Below are 22,746 nucleotides of genomic sequence, written 5' to 3'. Positions count from 1 at the left end.
ATAATATGCATCCAAAGGTTTATTTGTACATTTAGAATATTGACTCTCATTGCCAAGAGATAAAAAAAAACTTGGACGGTTGTTATGTTTAATATACGATTTGAAATGTAAATTCGTTTGGTTGACATCTTTAGTTTAAAAACGACCGATTGACCATTGAGCCTAAAGTCAAAAGTTTTTTTAACTTTCTCTGACTTGAACAAGACCCTTAAAAGCAGTTTCTGTTTATGCATATGACTTTATATTGGCACTATTAATGTTTTAAGTTGTTTCCATTATAGTTTCTTTCATCTGGCCATCCTCTGGGACTAAAGCAATGGATCCACTTATTGAATCAGCTGTTACTCAGATGACTGTGGGTGTTTCTTTTATGTTTCTTTCAATACTTCACTCTGTACTGCTTCTGAAGCTTTGATTCTGGCTGTTTGCCTCCGATACTGCTAGTACCCGCTACCTCCTATCAATTAATGCAGGTCACCAGATAATGAGTAGAACTTCCATCTACTGTGGGTGGTGGTTCAGGAATGGATATTGTAAGCTCACCGCTAGACCTTGTTTCCATAATCTTTTTATATATGTGTCTCTGCAATTCCTAAAGGATGAATCTCTACAATCATTATTACATGACATGTTCCTTTCTCAAACCTAGGCTGCAACGATTTGTAACAAGTTGGCAGTGGCTGTGAGTATGCTCGGTACTTCAGAAGTTTAGTTCTTGCATGGTCAGTCACTTGAAATATATCAGCCAGTACTCTAACAGAAGTGTTAAGACTCTTAACTTCATTATGTGTCCAAAGGATTTTTCTTGGCAATGAGAGAGTTAACAATATAAATGTACAAAGAATTTTTCTTTGTGTTTTCAGACACTTTCTACAATGACCTTGCAAATTAATATGCATTCAAAGGTTTCTTTGTACATTTAGATTGTTGACTCTCTCATTGCCAAGAGATAAAAAAATCTTGAACGATTGTGACGTTAATGCACAATTTGAAATGTAATTGGTTTGATTGACCCATTGAGCTCAAAGTCAAAGTTTTTAAAAAAAAAAAAAAAATTTCTCTGACATGAACAAGACTACTCACTCAATCAATAGTTTCCTTTTTCTGTGTTCATCATACTCAATTCGAGATTTGCTAGTTTCCTCAAATTACACAATACTCCATTTACTACAATCTTCAAAATCGGAAATTAATAAATAAATAAAAATTCAGGAACAGAAAATACCAAAAACGACAACGTCTAATGAACAAAACCACCCTTGTCTCCTCTACATTTGAAAACCCCTCTACTCGTCTCTGTTTCTTTCTGCTCTTTCTCGCTCAAACGACGGTTTTGTCTCGACAAAAGCCATTTCGTTGGCTGAACACTCGAAGGTACGTAGTTGATTCTAGCTTTGCTTTTAGCCATTACATCTCATCGAATCTTTTTGTCATTTTCATTTTATATCTCTCCTAGAAACCCTAATTGGTGGAAGGTAGGTAGATGCACTGTTTGTTGCCATCTTTCTTGATTTTTGTTCACGAATATGTTCTTGTTTGTCTCAGTGATCAAAGAAGCTACATCTACTTTGTAATGGTGGGTGGGGAGAAGCAGAGTCTTTCTCCAAAGGAGATTATACATCACAAGTTTGGTGTCAAAGCAAGTTACAGAATTGAGCAAGTTCATGTCTCTTCTCAGAGTACTTGTCTCTATCGATGCCACTTGCAGCTACCAGATTTTTCCGTTGTATCAAATGTCTTCAAGAGGAAGAAAGATGCTGAACTATCAGCTGCTGAATTGGCTCTGGAGAAGGTATGCTTTTGGTACCTACCACCTCTCTTCTGTATTTTGATTTTTGTTTTCTTAACTTCATTTAATGTTGCAGCTAGGCATTCACCCTCAGGGTGATGATGATGATGATGATGATATAACTGTGGAACAAGCTTGGGATGATATAGTTGAACGCATTAAGTATATATTCTCTGATGAGGTTAGTTCAGTAGTTTTATACAGATCACTTTATATTTGCATTATTAATGTTTTAAGTTGTTTGCCATTACAGTTTCTTTCATCTGATCATCCTCTTGGAAGTCACCTTAGAGGAACGTTGCTAAGGGATGGTGAACGTCGTGGTTCACTTCCTCTTTCTATCATCGCTGCACTTGATGCAAAGATTAACAGTCGCTGCAAAGTTATCAATCCTTCTGTTGATAAAGATCCTATCTTAGCCATGTCCTATGTCATGAAGGCTGCTGCAAAGCTATCAGACTATATTGTTGCATCTCCGCATGTAGCTGCACTCCGAAGGAAAAATCCATACCCTCCAGCAGTTGTAGAAGCACTGGCTACTCATGGAGAAAGCATAAAAGTTGAGGCGGTGTATATACAATGTGCCACTAGCGGCGAAGAGGTTGTTGATCTGATCACACTTGATATCTCATCAGGCCGGTATTACTTGGATATCATCGCTGAAAAGCTTGGTTTGAAGGATAGCAGCCAACTGATTATATCCAGGTGGCTATATTATCATTAACTAATGGAGCCTTCTCGGTATTAAAGTTGAATATGTACTAACTTTTTGTTTTTTTTTTTAACTACAGGACTTTTGGTAAAACTCCCTCTGGCTATGAATGTAGAGTATACTCTGCCATTCCTAAGCTGAATCCTTCCGATAAATCATCGAAAGCGTATGGAAAACGTCCAGTTGATGATGAAGAAGATCAATCATCACGTTTTAAAAACCCCTGGAATGCTAAAGCAAGTTCTGCTTGTGGTCAAGATATTCACGGTGATGCCATAGTGGCAGCTCTTGGTTACTCATGTAGGTCCAATGATCTTGAACATGACGATGTAACCTTGAAGTCATTTTACAGGTCTCTCTACTACTACTACTACTACTACTACTACTACTACTACTACTACTACTACTACCAGACTTGTTTAGTTGTTATCTTATCATGTTTTTTTTCGGCTTCTGTAGGATATGTTGCGGTATGTCACCCAATGGCATCTACAAATTCTCCAGACAAGCACTAATTGCTGCAACATTACCCTTTTCATTCACTACAAAGTCTAGTTGGAGAGGTCCACTCCCCAGGGAGATGCTCTCCATCTTCTGCCGCCAGCAACAACTAGCCGAGCCTGTCTTCACTATATCTACTTCTCCTGTGAAGCCACTCTCAGAAACATTAAGATCCTTGAAGAAGTTGAAAGACTCAGAGTCAAACGATAGCAACAATCAGTGTGTGAACGAGTACGCAGGATCAGATGATTCCTTCAATCATTATAACAGCAAGGACGAAGAGGAGCTACCAGTGTTAGAGAGTGGTTATAAATGCGGAGTGAAGATTCTCTCAAAGTCTCTGCAGGACTTGGTTTTAGACTGCTCACCAAGGAACTTCTACGAGAAGGAGAGCTACGCTATTCAAAACGCTGCGTTAAAGGCCTTGACATGGTTTGGCAGCTTGTTCGATGACCTGGATGCTGACCCGGAACAGCCACGCTGCTATATGAAGGGGCACATGAACTGGATGTTTACTCGGAATGTTATGATAAAAGGGAAGTTTCCAAGTAGTAAAAGATATGAAGAGCCTGCGTATGATGAGTCAAAGACCATGGATATGGATCGCAAACCAAAGCGTGTTCAAACTATACCAAATGGTTCCTTGGTTAGCATATCTTATTCTGTGTCTGTGGAGGTGGAAGCTGACTTTTGGGGGAGGAGCGGTAAATGTTTGAGAGAACTCACAGAAAGCAATGAAGAGATTGAGTTTGAAGTAGGGGTTGGATCCATGAATCCACATCTTGAATCAGTGGTTACTCAGATGTCTGTGGGACAATATGCTTGCTTTGTAACTAATATGCCTGCGGAAGGGTTGGTTTTGGCTGATGCCAATGATACTGCGAGAACTCGTTCGCTCTTATCAAGTAATGGTTCATAGACTTTTAAAAATAAGAAATTCCAGCGAGAACCTAATAGGAGATTCTGATGATGTGTTGTTTTGGTTTTTAAAATGCACAGAACTCGCAGCAGGTTTGGAGTATAATGTGCATTTGTTGGGAGTGAAAGGGCCGACAGAGAAACGAGTGGAATCAGTTTTTTTCAAGCCTCCACTTTGGAAACAGCGTGTGGGATATGCAGTGAAACTTATAAAAGAATCATCAGCTTCTACTTTGGTATGCTCTTCTTGTTTCTTATTTTATCATTACTGTGATTTTATTCTGTTTAGGACGCCTTTTTGAATGTTCCAGCCTCTATGCTTGTTGCAGGTTGACTTTGGATGTGGATCTGGAAGTTTACTAGAGTCTTTACTTGAGGTTCCAACTTCACTTCAAACCATTGTTGGCGTTGACATCTCACAGAAGGCTCTTGACCGTGCTGCTAAGGTATGTGCGTTATTACACACACACACACCACCATGTTTTGTTCCACTTGGAGAACATAACCTGATGAGTCTAATGCAATCTAATAACTTGATATTTGTTTCATCGAAAATGCATTTACACAAATCATGGGCCGTGTAAGAGATGGTTGAAGGAAAGATTGTTGATTTCAGATGCTAGACTCAAAGTTAAACAAGGGAGCTTGCAACCTCAAATCTGTTAGACTCTATGATGGTTCTATACTGGAGTTTGATTCCAGGCTGCATGGGATCGACATCGCCACTTGCTTAGAGGTTCCTTCTACTTTCTTCTTTCGTTTCTTCATCATCAACATTTCTAATATGTCAAAAAGTTTGTTATATTCATTGTCTGGTTTGCTTATAACCCGCTACGCATGTGAAGGTCATTGAGCATATGGAGGAAGATGAAGCCTTTCAATTTGGGAAAACAGTTCTTACCTTGTTTCTCCCCAAGCTCCTGATTGTCTCCACACCAAACTACGAGTACAACAGAATTCTTCAGAAGTCTTCTATGTATCACTCAAAAGACAGATCCATGTCACAGCGGTCAAAGTTCAGGAGCCATGAACACAAGTTCGAATGGACAAGAGCACAGTTTAGCCACTGGGCATCTAAACTCGCAAAAAGCCATAACTACAGCGTTGAGTTCAGCGGTGTTGGAGGGTCTGGTGATGTTGATCCAGGGTTTGCTTCTCAGATTGCTATTTTCAAACGGAAGTCTTTCACTGAAGTGAAAAAGGTCTCAACGCAGCCTTATAAAGTCATATGGGAGTGGACAAGAGCAGAGGGAGACAAAAAGAACTAGTCTTTGTAGATTAGTTACTTGTGCTAGTTCAGTTTAAAGTCTCCATCTTTCTTCCTTATCACACTCTTGTTCTTGTTTTTGAATCATGTAACCTACTTAAGTTTTTAAATTTCGTTTACCCTAGTTCCTGACCATTTTGGTGCATTTCACAATGTGTGTAATGACCATAAACACCCTTGCTTTCCTCCAAACTTCGCATTTGAAAATCCCCCAAGCCACCACCTTTTCTCTCTTTGGTGCTCAATTTCGCTGAAACTAGTTTCTGTGTTTGCCATTTTCGCTGAACCCCTCAGAGGTAACGTTTCTGTTCATAACGATTTATTTCTACTTAAGTTTTCACCTATATGAAATCCCATTCAATTAAACCATTAGATTCGTTGCTGTTCATAACACTTCGTTTCTCGTAACGTTTCTTCAATTTATTTTGGACTCTACTGAAATAAAAATCGTTGCTTTATCTCATTTTCTTCTGTTTCATCTCCCTTTTGTTGTTGTGGAACGAAGACTCAACGAGACTCAGAAAATAAGCCATCTTTTTTCTTACTGTATATCTCTAAGAAAACCTCTTATTCGTGGCAATCACAAAAGTTACCATCTTTCTAATAGGTTCTTTGTTTGTCTCAGTTTGTAAAGAATCTACAGTGAGTTTGTAATGGCGGGTGGGGAGGAGAAGACTCTTACTCCAAAGGAGATTATACATCACAAGTTTGGTGTTAAAGCAAGTTACAGGATTGAGGAAGTTCGTGTTTCTTCTCAGAGTACTTGTCTCTATCGATGCCACTTGCAGCTACCAGACTTTTCTGTTGTATCAAATGTCTTCAGGAAGAAGAAGGATTCTGAACAATCCGCTGCTGAGTTGGCTCTGGAAAAGGTATGCCTTTGGTTTCATCTCTCATCTGTATTTGTATTTTTGTTTTCTTAAAACTCGTTTGTGTTAAAGAAGACAATAATACTGTTAATGTTGCAGCTAGGCATTCACCCTCAGGATGATGATGATCATCATCATCATATTACTGTGGAGGAAGGTTGGGATGATATTGTTGAACGCATCAAGTATATATTTTCTGACGAGGTTAGTAGCTCAAAAGTAGTTTCAAGGTTTCCATATACTTTGTGTATACTAAGTTTCAACAGCAATTTTGAAATACATTATCTTAGTATGATTAACTAACTTAAGGTTAACCTATAAGGCTATTGGCACTATTAATGTCTTAAGTTGTTTGCCATTGCAGTTTCTTTCATCTGATCACCCTCTTGGAAGTCACCTTAGAGCAACATTACAAAGGACAGGTGAACATCGTGGATCAGTTCCTGTTTCTGTCATTACTACGTTTGACTCAAAGATCAACAGCCTTTGTAAAGTGATCAATCCTTCCATGGACTCTGATCCTACTGTGGCCATGTCCTATATCATGAAGGCTGCTCTAAAGTTATCAGATTACATTGTGGTATCTCCACACGCGGCTTCACTCAGAAGGAAAAGTCCATACCCTCCAGCAATCACAGAAGGACTTGCTACTCATGTAGAAAGCATAAAAGTTGAGGCTGTACATATAAAATGTACCAAATGCGATGAAGAGGTTGTTGCGCCAGTCGTTCTTGATATCTCATCAGATCGGTATTACTTGGATACTATTGCTGAAAAGCTTGGTTTGAAGGATGCCAGCCAAGTGATGATATCCAGGGCGATTAGCAAAACTTTCTCTGGCTATGAGTGTAGAGTATACTCTGCCATTCCTAAGCTGACGTCTTCCAATGATTTAAAAAAGTCTCGGAACGCAAAAGCAAGTTTTGTTTGTTGTGGTCAAGATATTCATGGTGATGCAATCTTGGCATCTGTTGGTTACACAGGGAGGTCCCATGATCTTGAACATGACAATGTAACCTTAAAGTCATTTTACAGGTCCCTTTACCAACTTTTTCTTTTCAACATGTTTGGTTTTTTCTCTTTGTGTATCTTATCATGTTTTTCGCTTGTGCAGGATATGTTGCGGTATGTCACCCAATGGAATCTACAAAATCTCCAGAAAAGCGTTGATTGCTGCACAGCTGCCTTTATTATTCACCAGAGAGTCTAATTGGCGAGGTCCATTCCCCAGGGAGATTCTCTGCATGTTCTGTAACCAACAACAACTAGCAGAACCGGTGTTTACTACATCTACAGCTCCTGCTAAGTCGATGTCTGACTTGTTAAGTTCCTTCAACAAGATAAAAGATGATTCTGACAATCAGTATTCGAGTAGAGGTAATTGGGGGATGCCAGGATCAGGGAAGGGGTATAGATGTGAAGTGAAGATTTTCTCAAAGTCACAGGGTTTGGTTTTAGATTGTTCGTTGAAGAAGTTATATGAGGAGGAAAATGATGCTGTTCAAAATGCTGCATTGAAAGCCCTCTCATGGTTTAGTATGTTTTTCGGCGACATGGATGTAGAATCCCTGGAACCATGCTATACAGATGACGACCTGAATATTCAGTTTAATCAGAGGAATCGTTTTAAAGAGACCTTTCCAAGCAGTAGAGTGTATCAACTCCCCGAGATTATCAGAAACGGAGAATCAAGGTGGTACATGGGTATGATGCCATGGGAAAAGAAGCGTGTTCAAAATATAGCAAACGGTTCCTTGGTCAGCATATGCTATTCTGTGTACTTGAAAAAGGATGCTGAGTATTCAAAGAAAGGTAAATCTTTGAAAGAACTCATTGAAAGCAATGAAGAGATAGAGTTTGAGGTAGGGCATGGGTCTATGAATCCACATCTTGAATCAGTTGTTACTCAGATGTCTGTGGGTCAGCATGTTCGTTTCTCTACTGGATTGCCTGCTGAAGGCTTGGTTTTGGCCGCTGGCAATGATACTGCGAAAGCTGTCTCACTCTTGTCAGGTAATGCTTCAACATTGTCTTGTAGGAAAAGAAAAACTTTATCGAACGTTGACATTTGTGCCTTCATTAGTGAACTTAGGACTAGAAAATTCATGTTCTAGTACAAGTCCTCGCTTTTAGTTTAAGAATCTCACCTTTAAGTTATGTAAGAATCTTATCTTTAAGTCTTTCTGTTAATTACTCTATTGCATCTATATTTAAAAAAATAAAAATATTTTGTTTTGGTTTTTCTCAAATGGTTATGTGCTTTTCCAAAGCTTTCGCAACTGTAAACAATGCATGAACTATAAATTAATACATATATATGTGACTGTGACTAAGATGAGGGAGTTCTGAAATTGCTTTGATAATCCAGGTTTGGAGTACAGTGTACTTTTGTTGGGAGTGAAGGGTCCAACAGAAGAACGAATGGAGAAGGCTAACATTGTTGAAAAGGTTGCAGAAGGCTTCTTCTTGCAGTCTCTTAAAGACTAGTCTTTGATAAAAAGAGTATCAACCAGAGTAGGCTTTTGAGTTCATCAATAAACTCTCCCTGGTCTTTGATCTTCTAAAAAGTCCCCAAGTCTTGCCCTTTGTCTTTCTGTTGGTCATCAGCTGAAGAAGTTGGACACAGTGTCCCATTGATTTCCAAAGCACAAGAGATGTGAAGTACTTTAACTTATGAAGTTCGGATTGGTTTTTTTCTTACAAAAAGATGAGGTGTAAGCATATGAACATGACCTGCAAACTTATGTCTAAATTCTCTTTCGATATTTAAAGGTTTAGTAGCCAGTGGAATTTTTTTAAGTTATTAAAAAATCAAACTAAAACCATTGAACTACCTAAATGTATATTGTTTATGTTTAGAGATGGAGTGACCATAGACTTCAATAGTTTATGAATTTTGTTCAACATGAACAATGAAGATAGTGGTGGATTGGGAATAATATTAAAATTTTGGAAAAATTAATACAAGAAAAGAATAAAGGAACAAAAGAAAAAGAGAAGACTTTTTACACGATTCCACAACATGTAAATGACCAAAACACCCTCTTTCCTCCCTCTAAAAACCCACACTCTTCCTCTCTCTCTCGCTGTTGTGTCCTCTCCTCAGCGTAATTCTCTCTCTACATGCCATTCCGCTAAACTCTTAAAAGGTATGTAGTTGGTTCTAGGTTCATTATGTGTGTGTTTGTTGTTAAAGTTCTGGCCTTTTTCTTGAAATTCATTTTCATTGATTCATCGTTTACGATTCGTTTGTCTTAAACGATACTCAAAAAACCCTGAAACGAAAAAAAAATCGTTGCTTTACTCAGTTCCTGTGTGTTCGTCTCTCTGTTAATGTTATCTGTGGCTCTGATTCTAATTGTCAAGCTTAAAAATCAGATTTTGCACAAAAAGTTACAATCTTTCCTGATCTTTGACACTATTTGCACTGACCCTTTGTTCGTCTCAGTGTATTGAAAGAAGCTACATTTGCGTTTTTTGTGATGGCGGGTGGAGGGAAACACACACTTACTCCAAAAGCTATCATTCATCAGAAGTTTGGTGCTAATGCAATCTATACAGTTGAGGAAGTCCATGACTCTTCTCATAGTGCTTGTCCAGGATTAGCAATACCTCAAAAAGGCCCATCCCTCTTTAGATGCCACTTGCAGCTACCAGAGTTCTCTGTTGTATCAAATGTATGTAAGAAGAAGAAAGATTCAGAACAGTCTGCTGCTGAACTTGCTCTCGACAAGGTATGGTTTGATCTTCTTATATATATATATATATATATATATATATATATATATATATATATATATATATATATATATATATATATATATATATATATATTATCTTCTTTACTCTTATGTTAACGAAGATAGTACTACTCATGTTGCAGCTAGGGATTCGTCCTCAGAATGATGATCTTACTGTTGATGAAGCTTGGGATGATCTCGTTGGACGCATTAAGTATATATTTTCTGATGAGGTTAGTAAAGATCAAATGAAAATTATAAATTATGAAGTGTTAGTGCCATTAATGTGTTGGGGTTGCAGTTTCTTTCAGCTGAACATCCTCTGGGAGCTCACCTTAGAGCGGCATTGCGAAGGAAGGGTGATTGTTCCGGCTCGGTTCCTGTTTCTGTAATTGCTACGTTTGATGCAAAGATTAACAGTCGTTGCAAAATCATCAATCCTTCTGTGGAATCAGATCCTTTGTTGGTCATTTCCTCTGTAATGGAGGCTGCTGCAAAGCTGCCGGACTTCATTGTTGCATCTCCGCATGGAGCTTCACTCCGAAGGAAAAATCCATATCCATCAGAGATTGTAGAAGCACTAACTTCTCAAGTATCTGATTCTCTACGTAGCAGAAAAGTCAATGCTGCGTATATACCATGTAAGGGTGAGGAGATTGTTGAGTTGGATTCTGTCGATGTTTCCTCAGGCCGGTATTACTTGGATAGTATTGCTGAAAGGCTCTGCTTGAAGAATGGCAACCAAGTGATGATATCCAGGTGATTATATTTAGTTTTTTCTTTTTTAATAAGTTAAGGTTTTCTCTGTGTTAATCTTTGGGTTTCTTAACAGGACTCTTGGCAAAGCTTCATGTGGCTCTGAGTGTAGATTGTACTCTCCTATTCCTAAATGTAAGTCCTCTGAAGTCACTGGAAGCTCAAGTGAAGAATCATCTCGTCGTAATGCAAGAGCAAGTTACATTTGTGGTCAAGATGTTCACGGGGATGCAGTCTTGGCATCTATTGGTTACCGATGGAAGTCCGAAGATCTTGACTATGATGATGTAACTGTAAAGTCATTTTACAGGTTTCTTACCAACTCTTGCTCACATCTTGAAAAACTTACGTCTAACCAACTCTGAAGTAATGCCTTTTTTGGGGGCTTGTGCAGGATATGTTGCGGTATGTCACCCAATGGCATCTACAAAATCTCAAGACAAGCAGTACTTGCTGCGCAGTTGCCTGCTTCATTCACTACAAAGTCTAACTGGAGAGGTCCGTTCCCCAGGGAGATTCTCTCCATGTTCTGCCACCAGCACAGACTAGCAGACCCCGTCTTTACTATCTCTACAGCTCCTGTGAAATCGTTGGCTGACGTATACAGATCTCACAAGAAGTTGAAGGTCTCGGGAGGATCTGATGATGCAGACGATGAGAATTTAAGTAAGGAAAAAGAGGATGCACCAGGATTAGGGAATGGTTTCAGATGTGAAGTGAAAGTTCTCACCAAGTCCCAGGATTTGGTTTTGGAGTGTTCACCGAGGAAATTCTATGAGAAGGAGAATGACGCCGTTCAGAATGCTTCGTTGAAAGCTCTCTTATGGTTTAGTAAGTTTTTCGATGATATGGATGTTGGATCAGATACAGATGATGAAGAGGATATCAAATCTCCAAGTACTAATGTTTTTACAATCCCACCAAACCTTGGAAGAGACTGCTCCGGGACCACGAACGTGCCATCAGTAGTAGAGAAGCGTCTTCCCTCTATAACAAACGGTTCTGTGGTTAGCATCTGCTATTCTTTGTCTTTGGAAGTGGATCCTGATTTTCCAACTGATGGAGAAGTCAGCGAAGGCAACGAAGAAGATATGGAGTCCGAGGAGGAGGATGAATATTATGAGCCATCAATAGATCTCATTGAAAGCCATGAAGAGATAGAGTTTGAGATTGGGACTAAAGCCATGAACCCACTTATTGAAACAGCTGTTACTCAGATGACTGTTGGTGAATTTGCTTCTTTCAATGCTACACTCTTTGCTGCTGCTGAAGCTTTGCTTCTGGCTGTTGCCAGTGATACTACGAGAATCCGCGACCTCCTATCAAGTAATGCTTCTAATGCTTACCTTTGTTGCAGTTATCAGATTATGTAGAATGTTTTTTCTAGTTGAAACAAATAGAGATGAAACGTTCCTTTGTGTTTTATGCAGAACGTCCACAACTGGTTTACAGTATAATTCTGTTGGGAGTGAAGGGGCCTAGTGAAGAGCGAATGGAGGCTGCTTTTTTCAAACCGCCACTTTCAAAACAGCGTGTGGAATATGCAGTGAAACATATAAAAGATTCATCCGCTTCTACTTTGGTATATGGTCTCTTGGTTCGCTCAAGATAGTTTAAGTCTCTATTTGTTCATATTCTGTGACACCTCTACTATTGTGGCAGGCTGACTTTGGATGCGGTTCTGGTAGTTTATTAGACTCTCTACTTGACTATCCAACAACACTTGAAACCATTATCGGCGTTGACATATCACCCAAGGGTCTTGCCCGTGCCGCTAAGGTATGCAAAATCATGAACCTCTTATTCCCACTCTTAGACTAATGAGCCTAATGCATTTGAACTCTTGGTCATGACTTTTGTGTAATCGTGTAGAGATGGTTGATTGACATATGTTTGTGTGTATCTTGTGTGTTTTGGATTTAGATGCTACATGTAAAACTAAACAAGGAAGCTTGCAACGTCAACACTGCAACACTTTATGATGGTTCAATCCTCGAGTTCGACTCCAGGCTGCATGACATTGACATTGGCACTTGCTTAGAGGTCCTATTACGTTGTTGTGGATACTCATCAAAAAGCAATATGTCTGTCTGGTTTTGCGTTACAAATAGTCTGCTCTGAATGTGTAGGTTATTGAGCACATGGAAGAAGATCAAGCCTGTGAGTTTGGTGAAAAGGTTCTAAGCTTGTTCCGCCCAAAGCTCCTGATTGTCTCAACACCAAACTTCGAGTACAACACAATTCTCCAGCGGTCTACTACACCAGAAAATCAAGAAGAAAACAAATCTGAGTCGCAGCTTCCCAAGTTCAGGAACCATGACCACAAATTCGAGTGGACAAGGGAACAGTTTAACCACTGGGCTACTAAACTCGCGGAACGTCATAACTACAGCCTCGAGTTCAGCGGTGTTGGTGGGTCTGGTGAAGTAGAACCAGGGTTTGCTTCTCAGATAGCTGTGTTTAAACGGGAAGCTTTGGTTGTTGAGAGCGTTGCAGAAGGGTCGATGCAGCCTTATAAAGTCATATGGGAATGGAAGAAAGGCAATGAAGAAAAGAAAGAGTGATGGGATCTTTTGGATTAGTAGAAGATTTTGCAAGCAATGTGATGATGTGTTCATCTATATATAAAAACTCAAAGCTTGTTTTAGTTATTTTGCCTTAGCTTTCGGAGATTAACCCATGGTATGTTGTTTACTGTCTCTAGTCTAGTCTACTGACAATGATGGGAATTACCTTTTTGCCCCAGCAAGTATGTTTATTTATATAAAAGTCCCCGGACTTGTTATCATTATCCTCGCTCGCTTCTCCGAGGAACACGAGTTTTAGGCTTTAGAGGCAGAGGCTTGACAATGAAATGTTTTCATAGACAAACAAAGAATAGGTATAAGGGATTACACTCTAGAACAATTTTTTTTTTTTTTTTGAACTACTCTAGAACAAATTTTAGTTTTTCACTTTTTTTAGAATAGATTCAATAACAAAACACACAAAGCACAAAAGACAGAAAATTCAAACATAAAACAAAGATAAAAGACTTTTGCTTGGGTGAAGCCTTACAAAAGTAGTACTAGTAGTAGTTATCAATCATGTCTTCTTAAGCTTCTTCCTCATACTCTTCTTCGTCCTCTTCGTACTCTTCTTCACCCACCGTAGCATCCTGATATTGCTGGTACTCTGCCACAAGATCGTTCATGTTACTCTCAGCTTCCGTGAACTCCATCTCATCCATTCCTTCTCCTGTGTACCAATGAAGGAAAGCCTTTCTCCTGAACATAGCAGTGAACTGCTCACTCACACGCCTGAACATTTCCTGTATCGAAGTCGAGTTCCCTATGAAAGTCGACGCCATTTTCAAACCCGTGGGAGCTATATCGCAGACGCTTGACTTCACGTTGTTCGGAATCCACTCAACAAAGTAGGACGAGTTCTTGTTCTGAACATTCATCATCTGTTCATCAACCTCTTTAGTGCTCATCTTCCCACGGAAGACGGCAGAAGCTGTCAAGTAACGGCCGTGACGAGGGTCAGCTGCGCACATCATGTTTTTGGCGTCCCACATCTGCTGGGTTAGCTCAGGGACGCTCAAGGCGCTGTATTGTTGAGACCCTCTTGACGTCAACGGCGCAAAACCCACCATGAAGAAGTGGAGCCTTGGGAAAGGGATGAGATTCACAGCGAGTTTCCTAAGGTCGGAGTTTAGTTGACCAGGGAAACGGAGACAGCATGTGACACCACTCATGGTGGCTGAGATGAGGTGGTTAAGGTCACCAACTAAACAACACCACACAAGAACAATGTCAAGACTACAATCACATGAATTATTCGAAAACAAGATGAGAATAACAAACTCACAAGTAGGATTAGAGAGCTTCAAGGTGCGGAAACAGATATCGTAAAGAGCCTCGTTATCCAAAACCATACATTCATCAGCATTCTCAACAAGCTGGTGAACAGAGAGTGTAGCATTGTACGGCTCAACAACAGTGTCTGAGACTTTAGGAGAAGGGAAAACCGAAAAGGTCATCATCATACGGTCAGGATACTCCTCTCTTATCTTAGAGATAAGAAGCGTTCCCATCCCAGAGCCAGTTCCTCCTCCCAAAGAATGACACACTTGAAAACCTATTCCACAAATCAAACAACGCCACGTCACGAATCCAAATCAAGAACATCAAAACGCAAACGAGATTCCTTCAACTTAAAACGCTAGAAAACGAAAACGCGTAATCTCTCTCTCTCACACCTTGAAGACAATCGCAATTCTCAGCTTCCTTCCTCACAACATCAAGCACCGAATCAATCAACTCAGCTCCCTCCGTATAATGCCCCTTCGCCCAGTTATTCCCGGCGCCGGACTGCCCAAACACGAAGTTATCGGGCCGGAAAATCTGACCGAACGGCCCGGATCTGAGGGAATCCATCGTCCCAGGCTCCAGATCCATGAGCACGGCGCGTGGGACGTACTTGCCGCCGCTGGCTTCGTTGTAGTAGACGTTGATCCTCTCGAGCTGGAGATCCGTTTCGCCGCAGTACTGACCGGTGGGGTCGATGGCGTGCTCGCCGCAGATGACTTCCCAGAACTTGGCACCGATCTGGTTTCCGCACTGGCCTCCTTGGATGTGAAGGATCTCTCTCATTTTCTCAGCTGATTTTTTTTCTCGAGAAAATGTGGGAAAATTTTGGCGACTCGCTTCTTCTCTGCTGTTTAGGTTTTTGAATTATTGAGGGGTGTAAATAGAAAGGATTCTTTTGAATAGGTAGTAATCTGCTATATATATAGTTTACGTCCCTTTGGTTAAAAATGTTTTACTAATTTACAGTATGATCCTTTAACTTCTTTTTATCTTTAGATAATTCCCCAATGGTTTCTATCTTTCTTTTCGATTTGGTTTCTTTATGTGCTCTACGACAGCGAGTCAAAACAAAAATATCTTTCGGTAGATATTTTGTTATTTAATATAAAAAAATTAAAAAGACTCGTGAAAAGCTATAAAGGCAAATAGTTTTCTAAGTTTTTTTTTAAAAAAATTGCACATGGTATCCTAGGTCGTTGAGTTATGATTTTTTTTTATTGTTATTTTTCTGGATATTGAGATTAAAGACTAGAAGATTAGATTTAGCGTGATTAGGTGGATTTTCCTTGTTTCGAACTAATTAATCAGTACGCCATTTTTAGGAAAGTACTTATTAAGCAAATCCACCCATAATAATCTACTTTAGCTGATTATAGAAGTTCGACATAAATGGATTACAGGCCAATGCTAAAAGTTGCCAACCCATAAAAATGCTTAATATAGATTATATAAATTATCGTTAGACAAATATATAACCGTAAGAATCTTAAAATAACTACAGTACAACCGATTAACCATGCCAATGTCCAAAAAATATAATTGCGGATGAATATTTTGGTTTTCAGTTTAGTAATAGTTTGAGGCATTTACATACTATGCGGATTACAAAAATATAATTGAACAGAAACTAAAATCTATTTCGAAATGAATTGTAGTTTGGATTCGGGAACCACAAACAAAAATTCAACAAAAAACTATACTACGATACTCGAAGTACTGAAGCATTTCAAACTTCACTCTATATTTTACTTAAAAATTGAAAAAATAGAAAAAAAATAAAGTAATAAACAAAAAATAAAATGATTACTCATTTATAGAGTAATGTTTTTATTTTTTGTTCATCACTTCATTTCTCATTCTATATTTTTTATATTTTGGAGTAAAATATATAGTAGGATGGGAGATGAGACCATTTAACGATAATCAAAATTATAAAAATACTGTTTATTTGTATCTTTTGGTACTAATAAGTATATAAAAAACCTCTAGCAAATTAGTTTTGAAAATTTGGAATTCTAATAAATGATTCCACTTGCTTGTGCTTTAGACCAGACATGAAGCTAATGAAGCAGCATTAAATATTATACACATATATATATATATGGAAATTAGTTTTATAAACTTTTTAAATTCATTTAAGGTGGATATAGGCTTCAAATGTTATGAACCGCTCCGCCCCGCAGTTAACAGTAACAAAAATCTCTACATATATCATATATCTATACGTTTTTATAATTGTTAAAACCGTATTGCAGTTAAACCGTTTGTCCCGCACCGTTCAAACCGCAGTTACCATTCGAAGCCATAAACTCATTAACTATAACTTGAGTTTTAATTTCGTTTTAAAATCAGATTGAAAGCTGAACCACACTAGAGTTTAATATGGTTCGATTGAATTAAATTTTGATATAATAATATGATTCAATATATTTTAATATATAAATATTTAGTAAATATCTTATATAATTAAAATGTGAATAAATATCAAATCTAAAACATCTACACATATTAGTTTTTGTTTATACTTTTTTTTATAATTTTACATGCATTTGTTCATTTTAATAATTTTGATATCGGACCAATAACTAATTGTTTGATCAATTAATGGTTGAACTAACTTATATCTAATATAACTACGTGACCATGATCCACTCTAGTCTAATCATCAGATCGGTCCGGTTCGAAAAACAGTGGTGAAAGGTTAAATATACGTGATCAATAATTTGATATTTAGTTCTGTTTAAATTTTGGTTTGCTTTGGTTCAGTTCGTCTAGTAGTACTGTGGTACACTGACATAAATGAAAAAAAAAAGTGAACTAAGTTATTGATTATTCAAAAATAAAAAATTATAAATAATCGGTTAAGGCACGCGTCGTCGTGTAATGTCTTTATAGCGGTTTCTTCATCATATAGCTCGCTCGCATTTCTCTCTCTCTTTCTCAATCGCCTTCACTTTCTGCGCAAAGAAAAGCGTCCATCTTCTCCCCCCATTTATTGTTCTTCTCTCCCTTTTCTTTCTCCATGTCTTATTAAATGGGGGTCTCATCTCTTCGACAAACCCTCTTTCTCTGGGTTCTTCGAAGACGTAATTAATAAATCATTTTTCATTTTCATTTTAATTGGCCCTTCTTCAGCCATGCCTTTGCCTTGGAAGAAATCCAAATCGGGTCGGATCTCCAAATTCGTATCGGACCTCCAACAATCTCCCAAACGCGGCGGATCTCTCGTCGTCGAAACTGGCTTCCCCACTTCCCTTATCCACCTCTTCTTCAAGAACCGCGATCGTCTAAAAAAATCTTCTTCAAAACGCAACAACAACAACAACAAAGCTCAGATACCAACCGGTCCGAGTCATTCTCATTCGACACGTCAGCGTGTTGCGTCTCTCCCTCCTCCTCCTCTTCCTCCGCTTCCAGCTTCGGAGGATCCCGCGGCGAGTAAGATCGATGAAAGCTTCGTCTGTGACGGTGGCGTAACACCTGAGAACAGAAACGACGAATACGGCGGAAGCGGCGGAGGAGGAGGAGGAGGAGGAGGATGTTGTGTATTGATGGTGGTTGCGATTAAGGTCTTCGTGGTGGCTGTGCTCGCCTTGAGCACGAAAAAGCTCGCCGTGGGGATCACTATCTCCGCCTTCGCCCTCCTCTTCCTCGAGTTCGCCGTGCCGCGTGTCCTCACGCTCCTCAATCTCTGCCCCGACGCGCAGGTTCGGCTCGATTCTTTGATCAGAAAGCTCGTAGGGACGAAGAAGCCAGAATCATCATCATCACCATCATCATCATCGAATGTCTCCTTCGAAATCATCGAAACCTTCCAAGAACCGAGAGATTGCATCGAGGAAACTCGAGTTCCCGAACCACCAGGAGCGGAGGAGAGAGAGGTGCTGACGATAAGAGACGTGGTGTTCACGAAGGAGAAGAGCAAAAGCGCGAAGCTTAAGTCAAAGATCGTGAAGAAGATCGTGCCGAAGAAGCTGAGGAGTTACAAGAAGAAGAAGAAGCTGAAGAAGATGAAGGAAAAAGAAGAAGCGGAAGGTGTGGAGATTGAGATATTCGAAGAAGAAGGAGAAGGGTCTACGACGGAAGCTTCCAGCTTGTATTCCGAAGATATAACCGAGAGCGAAGTGTCTGAGAGATACGAGATTGGTTCGAATCCGCCATTGTTGGAGAGCTGTGAAGAAGAAGAAGAAGAAGAAGAAGAGGAAGAATCGAAAAGGGATCTAACGAAAGTGATGGTGATGATAGTGGTTGCGCTTGCTGGGTTGTTAGGCGGGAAAGTCTTAGCTATTGTTCTGACAGTATCTTCCTGTCTGTTTCTGAGATTGGTCTGCTCCAAATCTCAAACTATTCTCTGACAAACTCTCAGACCAGTGTCTGAACTCGGAGGGAAAAGGGGCCAGGCTTTGGGAAGTTTTTGCTTTTGTTGTTTGTGTTCCGTGGCACCGGTGGGACCTACGGATCGCCGTTAAGTGACGGTGTTGACGGAAGTGTTGTTGGGTGGTTGGCAGTTCGAAGCTACAATTTGTTTGGCTTATGAAACTGTAAATTTTCTTTAAAAAATGTTATTAACAGAGGATATTGTTATTATTAACTTATTATATGATGGTCAAGGAGTCAAAGTTGTTGTTTACTGTGAAGGAAAAAAAAACGTAATTGATATTTTAAAGAAAAATGGTCGTTGTTAATAATGAAAGGCAGAGAGCATTGAGGTTGGTGTCGGCCAAAATAAACAGAGCACCAACAACTTGTGATAAGAGTTTTGTAAGTTTTGCATTGACGGAGCCACGTGATGACATGACCGATTTACTTAGTCGATATATCCAAGATAATCTTGGATTTTGATAATGGGGTTATGTTATGTGATGTGTCTCCTTCACGAGTTCATCGTGCGGCTTTAGTTAGCACTTCTTATGGTCTTTCACAGTTGCTAAAATCAACTTTTCTGATATTGGATCCAATCATTCTAGAAAGAAGACACTTTTTTAAAAGGGATTTAGAAAATCTTTAAGTGAGTTTGCGGATAAGATATCGCGTTTAGTTTACTATACAAGCTTATCTCTATTAGAAAAACATGTTAAAACTTCACGACAGTTCAACTGCTTTGTTAAAGCCAAATATGTTAGGCGATTAACAAGAATGCAACAACATGCAGCTATAGTTACAACAATTAAAAAACGCATATACAAAAGTGATAGAGAGACGATCCAAATTTTTAAAATAAAAGTGTTAATTTTAGGATTTTATACTCTTGTATGTTCAATTTTCCATGAGTGCTCCTTCCAGTTATTTTTACAGTTTCCACATATTATTAGAAGTTGAAGTAAAATGAGAAAGAAGAGAGATGACTGAGTTGTGAAACAACATATCGAGAGATTTTATATGTTGAAGAAGATTCCTTATTCTATATGGAATCGTATCTTTGAAAATCAAAAATATATAATGGCACATGAAGGAATTGCATTGATTGAAATGTCGACCTAGTTTAAAGTGCAGTATGTATACTATAGTTTTATATAGGCGAAAGCCTCATCGCTTTATCATGTCTAGCAGTAAGATGTGTGGCCATTTCTATTCGTTAATTTATGTATAGGCATAGACTTGCTAGTTGAGTAGTTCCCAAAATTTACAATTAGGTTGCGAGATGCACATGAATGTGACAACATGTTATAGATACAAAAATTTATTATTAAAAAATATAAAATGCTAAATGAACGAATTGCTTTGTTTGAAATCTCGACCTAGTTCAAAGTGTATTATGTATATGCTATAGTTTTATATAGCTGAAAGCCTCGTTGCTATATCACGTCTAGCCTTAAGATGTGTGGTCATGTCAATTCATTAATTTGATCATGTATAGACATAGACTTGCTAGTTGAGTAGTTCCCAACAAATGCAGAGGGACCCCATGTGTATGCGTATATTTTATTTTGTTTAAACAACACATCATACCCAGGGTTTTCCTGTGAACGTCTTCGCCGCCGTCGGTGTGGCCTCTCGCCCACCGACGAGAACACTCCTCTTTCTCCCTCCTCTTCCTTTCTTCCATGGCTCTGCTTGTTCCTTGTCCCTTTGCACCGTTGCTCCTTCCTCCGCCTCCAGAACCGCCGCCGCTCGTGTTTCTCCTAGATCTGCCAGTCGAGTGCTCTCCTCATGTCCTTTCCGTTCCTCTCCACCCACCGGATCTGTCCCTGTTCCTTTGCCGCTTCTTCGACTCTGCAGTGATTATACTGTCCGTCCGTTTAGTAAATCTATCATTTTCAGTGGTGTTTGTTCTTATGGTTTTCTGTGACTCCTTTACTGCAGTATGCGGGTTCAATTCCGGGTTATATCCGGCTCGTTCTAACTCTGTTAAGTTCGATTTTGGTCTCTTAATCTACTGGCCTCAAGTTCCTCGGATCTGTGTTTATTCACTAGTACTTGATATAAAAATTGACATGGTCTCTGGTTGGAATTATGAATCTGTGTCTTGTGCATTTGCTTCCGTCTCTTGGTTGCTCATTGTCCCAAGTTTCATAGTTCATTTGTCAAGAAGTTTGGAGAGTACGCAAAGTCTCATTGACAATGAACTCATAGCCTTGGTTGGTTTGGGGTCTCATTCCTCTGTTCTCAGATTCTTCAGTAGCAATTATGTTGCCTTGGCTCATTCCTTTTCTGCAGTATGCAGGGTTTTATATGTCTGTGATTTAAATGTAGAGGTGTATGTATTGTTTTCTAACCATTGGTGGCAATTTGGAAAGAAAAGCAACAGTATTTGCTTCCTTACATTGCATCAGATTTATTTGGTCTCACGAAGACTTGGTTGCTCATTGTCCCGGTATCATGACCTCACTGCCTTTGTTGCAGAGTGTCTAGCCCTTTTGGGCATTTCTCAGCTGGTTTGCAAGTCAGATTGCCATGAACTCAGTCGCCTCCTTTCAGAGAGTTGGTCTTCTGATGTTCATTGGATCTTATTAGCTATTCGATCCCTTATCTTATCTTTTGAGGATTCACATGTATGTGTTGTGTTTTCTTGTGTTTGTAATATGGCAAGTTGTGCCTTTCTACTTTGTATTTCCTCCGCTGATGGAGGTTGAGACTTTTAAGTTAATGGAATTGTTGTTAGATCAAAAAAGAAAAACAACACATCATACCCACAACCATGTTGGTAATGTGTCTTGGAGCCTTTTTATTGTATAGGACCCTTTACTAGTTTACTATTTTCAGTAGTTATATCGATTTAACGAATCTTTTACCTTTGCTATATATATATTCTCTTAGTATGAGTTCATGATTGCCAAAGGATATATGATTGATTCCTTCGTAATGCTTTCTTCAAACCATTTATCATCATCGTTTAATGTGTTTGGGACCGATTACTAGGTTCATATATTATTCATATTTTGTGTTTTTTTTAACTGAAAATTGTTAAATCCGGATCTATTAAACAAAGTTAAGAACTTAATAATAAATATAATGCTTGATTAACTAAAATTAGTCATACATGCAGTAGTCGTCTGGATAAATTACGAATCAACGATGCACCTGATTGCACTGCGCCTACATGCACAGAATCATATGATTGATTATAGGTTATATTACAGCGATGAGAGAAGAATATATTTAGTGTTTGTGAAGAATTAATGTACATTTATGTTTAATGTTAGTTTATATTTTTTGTTAAGTTTTTTTAGAATATAGTAATAACGCATAAATCATCATTAATATAACAATAAATAATTTAATAGTAGAACTAGAAATGTAATAATATTTTATAATTTTTGAAATGTTAAATTTTATTTTTATAATTTTATTAAAAAATAAATCTTCAAAAATTTATGCAGTTTTTTTTAAAAAATTATAATTTTCTAATCCCATTAAAATGTTTTTTCAATATCTACAAATTTAATAATTATTATTTAGTTTTAATTTTTGATAATTATATACCTAACCAAAATTTCTCTTAATTTTATAGAATTTTATTTAATATATTTCAACAAAAAGAAGATAAAAAATCTTCACAAGATTATAATTTTAAATATATATATATATATATATAAATTTAAATATTTTTTTTATTTTATCTTGATTTTTACATATAATTAAACTAAAATTTTAAATTAAATATTGTAAGCAAATAACAAAATCTAAAAATCAAAAAAAAATTATTTTTAAATATTTCAAATTTTAAAATTTCTATTTCTGCATATAGTATATGAAGACACCTAGTATTCATATTATATAAACATTTATTTAGAAATTCTCAAGATTTAATACCCAAACCAACTAGCATGCGCTGTACTGTACTATTACGGGACTTTTAATTTTAGCAAATCTAATTAAGGGGGTTAACAAAATCAGACA

General features: G+C 38.2%; 4 protein-coding genes across 6 annotated transcripts; 3 read left to right on the top strand and 1 right to left on the bottom strand.

Annotated features, from left to right (window-relative positions):
* The first annotated feature begins 975 nt into the window (after positions 1 to 975).
* On the top strand, positions 976 to 13,340 carry LOC106438482 (small RNA 2'-O-methyltransferase-like). Of its 3 annotated transcripts, none has more exons than XM_013879631.3 (10): positions 976 to 1,374; positions 1,546 to 1,792; positions 1,866 to 1,970; positions 2,043 to 2,494; positions 2,581 to 2,853; positions 2,961 to 3,907; positions 4,002 to 4,156; positions 4,250 to 4,366; positions 4,537 to 4,656; positions 4,766 to 5,311. In XM_013879631.3, exons 1-10 carry the CDS (start codon positions 1,244 to 1,246, stop codon positions 5,186 to 5,188), a joined length of 2,970 nt encoding a protein of 989 aa, XP_013735085.3. In that variant the 5' UTR covers positions 976 to 1,243; the 3' UTR covers positions 5,189 to 5,311. The 3 variants fall into 3 exon arrangements, with proteins under 3 accessions (XP_013735085.3, XP_048596108.1, XP_013735107.2); XM_048740151.1 differs by lacking the exons at positions 4,537 to 4,656; positions 4,766 to 5,311 and adding exons at positions 12,476 to 12,595; positions 12,682 to 13,340 and having other exon boundaries at positions 1,128 to 1,374; XM_013879653.3 differs by lacking the exons at positions 976 to 1,374; positions 1,546 to 1,792; positions 1,866 to 1,970; ... (5 more) ...; positions 4,537 to 4,656; positions 4,766 to 5,311 and adding exons at positions 9,056 to 9,205; positions 9,505 to 9,790; positions 9,940 to 10,029; ... (5 more) ...; positions 12,476 to 12,595; positions 12,682 to 13,340.
* Positions 5,374 to 8,579, top strand: LOC106438472 (small RNA 2'-O-methyltransferase). The gene is made up of 6 exons (XM_013879643.3): positions 5,374 to 5,483; positions 5,813 to 6,059; positions 6,156 to 6,260; positions 6,421 to 7,091; positions 7,171 to 8,069; positions 8,425 to 8,579. The coding sequence occupies exons 2-6, from the start codon at positions 5,841 to 5,843 to the stop codon at positions 8,541 to 8,543; spliced, it is 2,013 nt and encodes a 670-aa protein (XP_013735097.2). The 5' UTR covers positions 5,374 to 5,483; positions 5,813 to 5,840; the 3' UTR covers positions 8,544 to 8,579.
* Positions 13,341 to 13,484: 144 nt separating the features above from the next.
* Positions 13,485 to 15,406, bottom strand: LOC106438506 (tubulin beta-9 chain). Its single transcript, XM_013879691.3, has 3 exons — positions 14,796 to 15,406; positions 14,405 to 14,674; positions 13,485 to 14,323 (listed from the first exon to the last, which is right to left on the bottom strand). The coding sequence occupies exons 1-3, from the start codon at positions 15,187 to 15,189 to the stop codon at positions 13,647 to 13,649; spliced, it is 1,341 nt and encodes a 446-aa protein (XP_013735145.1). The 5' UTR covers positions 15,190 to 15,406; the 3' UTR covers positions 13,485 to 13,646.
* Positions 15,407 to 17,293: 1,887 nt separating this feature from the next.
* Positions 17,294 to 19,025, top strand: LOC106438495. The gene has a single exon (XM_013879680.3). It carries the CDS (start codon positions 17,544 to 17,546, stop codon positions 18,759 to 18,761), a length of 1,218 nt encoding a protein of 405 aa, XP_013735134.2. The 5' UTR covers positions 17,294 to 17,543; the 3' UTR covers positions 18,762 to 19,025.
* Positions 19,026 to 22,746: the final 3,721 nt, after the last annotated feature.

The sequence above is a fragment of the Brassica napus genome, chromosome A1 (genome assembly GCF_020379485.1).
Source record: "Brassica napus cultivar Da-Ae chromosome A1, Da-Ae, whole genome shotgun sequence".
Classification (NCBI taxonomy): domain Eukaryota; kingdom Viridiplantae; phylum Streptophyta; class Magnoliopsida; order Brassicales; family Brassicaceae; genus Brassica; species Brassica napus.
The sequence above is the reverse complement of the archived record's forward strand: the minus strand, read 5'-3'. Positions and strand labels throughout refer to the sequence as shown.